Raw genomic sequence first — 2,500 nt, 5'->3', positions numbered from 1 at the left:
TGTGTGTGTGTGTATTAATGTGTGTGTGTATTAATGTGTGTGTGTATTAGTGTGTGTGTATTAATGTGTGTGTGTGTGTGTGTGTGTGTGTGTGTTCCAGAGGAGGATGAGTGTTCTAAGCCAGATAACGGGGGCTGTGAACAGAGGTGTGTCAATACGCTGGGCAGCTTCAAGTGTGCCTGCGACCCCGGGTACGAGCTGGCCCTGGACAAAAAGAGATGTGAAGGTCAGTGTGAGTGTGTGTGTGTGTGTGTGTGTGTGTGTGTGTGTGTGTGTGTGTGTGTGTGTGTGTGTGTGTGTGTGTGTGTGTGTGTGTGTGTGTGTGTGTGTGTGTGTGTGTGTGTGTGTCTTTCCCCTTGCTCGTGTCCTTATGTAATATTTCCACGTTCTATAACAGAGATTCTATAACAGAGATTCTATTACTACGGTTTCTATAACAGAGATTCTATAACAGAGATTCTATAACACAGATTCTATTACTACAGTTTCTACAACAGAGATTCTATAACAGAGATTCTATTACTACGGTTTCTATAACAGAGATTCTATTACTACAGTTTCTATAACAGAGATTCTATTACTACAGTTTCTATAACAGAGATTCTATTACAGAGATTCTATTTCTACAGTTTCTATATTAGAGATTCTATTACTACAGTTTCTATAACAGAGATTATATTTCTACAGTTTCTATAACAGAGATTCTATAACAGAGATTATATTACTACAGTTTCTATAACAGAGATTCTATAACAGAGATTCTATAACAGAGATTCTATTTCTACAGTTTCTATAACAGAGATTCTAATACTACAGTTTCTATAACAGATATTCTATTTCTACAGTTTCTATAACAGAGATTCTATAACAGAGATTATATTACCACAGTTTATACAACAGAGATTCTATTACAGAGATTCTACTAATACAGTTTCTATAACAGAGATTCTATTACTGCAGTTTATATAACAGAGATTCTATAACAGAGATTCTATTACTACAGTTTCTATAACAGAGATTCTATTACTAGAGATTCTATAACAGAGATTCTATTACTACAGTTTATACAACAGAGATTCTATTACAGAGATTCTACTACTACAGTTTCTATAACAGAGAATCTATTACTAAAGTTTCTATAACAGAGTTTCTATAACAGCGATTCTATTACAGAGATTATATTACTACAGTTTATATAACAGAGATTCTATTACAGAGATTCTATTTCTACAGTTTCTATAACAGATATTCTATTACTACAGTTTCTATAACAGAGTTTCTAGAACAGAGATTCTATTACTACAGTTTCAAGAACAGAGATTCTATTACTACAGTTTCTAGAACAGAGATTCTATTACTACAGTTTCTATAACAGAGATTCTTTACTACAGTTTCTATAACAGAGATTCTATTACTACAGTTTCTATAACAGAGATTCTATAACAGAGATTCTATTACTACAGTTTTTATAACAGAGATTATATTACTACAGTTTCTATAACAGAGATTCTATTACTACAGTTTCTATAACAGAGATTCTATAACAGAGATTCTATTACTACAGTTTCTATAACAGAGATTCTATTACTACAGTTTCTATAACAGAGATTCTATAACATAGATTCTATTACTACAGTTTCTATAACAGAGATTCTATTACTACAGTTTCTATAACAGAGATTCTATAACAGAGATTCTATTACTATAGTTTCTATAACAGAGATTCTATAACAGAGATTCTATTACTACAGTTTCTATAACAGAGATTCTATTACAGAGATTCTATTTCTACAGTTTCTATAACAGAGATTCTATTTCTACAACAGAGAAAGACTCCAGCCACCCCAGTCATAGACTGTTCTCTCTGCTACCGCACGGCAAGTGGTACCGGAGCACAAAGTCTAGGTCCAAGAGGCTTCTCAACAGCCTTTACCCCCCCAAGCCATAAGACTGCTGAAGATCTAATCAAATGGCTACCCAGACTATTTGCATTGCAACCCTCTCCCCTTCTCTGTTATTATCTATGATTAGTCACTTTAATAACCTCCCTACATCAACCCTCTCTACATATTACCTCAATTACCCCTGGGAGACACTGTCAACACTGCCACTAGGGGCAGCAGAAAACAAAGTACAAACAAGTTCCCCTACACACTTGAGGAAGAGACTGGTCTTTATCTAGTAGAATTCACTGAACACTATTGAGGAAGAGACTGGTCTTTATCTAGTAGAATTCACTGAACACTATTGAGGAAGAGACTGGTCTTTATCTAGTAGAATTCACTGAACACTATTGAGGAAGAGACTGGTCTTTATCTAGTAGAATTCACTGAACACTATTGAGGAAGAGACTGGTCTTTATCTAGTAGAATTCACTGAACACTACTGAGGAAGAGACTGGTCTTTATCTAGTAGAATTCACTGAACACTATTGAGGAAGAGACTGGTCTTTATCTAGTAGAATTCACTGAACACTATTGAGGAAGAGACTGGTCTTTAT

At 34.8% G+C, this 2,500-nt stretch overlaps 1 protein-coding gene across 1 annotated transcript in view; it reads left to right on the top strand.

Moving 5' to 3' along the window:
• The window catches only part of tll1 (tolloid-like 1), a 154,391-nt gene that overhangs the window by 115,193 nt on the left and 36,698 nt on the right, over window positions 1-2,500 (top strand). The window contains exon 13 of the mRNA XM_071408503.1: window positions 101-226. Coding sequence (XP_071264604.1) covers window positions 101-226 — 126 coding nt within the window. The remainder of the gene's footprint in view (window positions 1-100; window positions 227-2,500) is intronic.

Source organism: Salvelinus alpinus, chromosome 6 (assembly GCF_045679555.1).
Source record: "Salvelinus alpinus chromosome 6, SLU_Salpinus.1, whole genome shotgun sequence".
Classification (NCBI taxonomy): Eukaryota; Metazoa; Chordata; class Actinopteri; order Salmoniformes; family Salmonidae; genus Salvelinus; species Salvelinus alpinus.
Note: the sequence above shows the minus strand (reverse complement) of the source record. Positions and strands in the feature narration are given on the sequence as shown.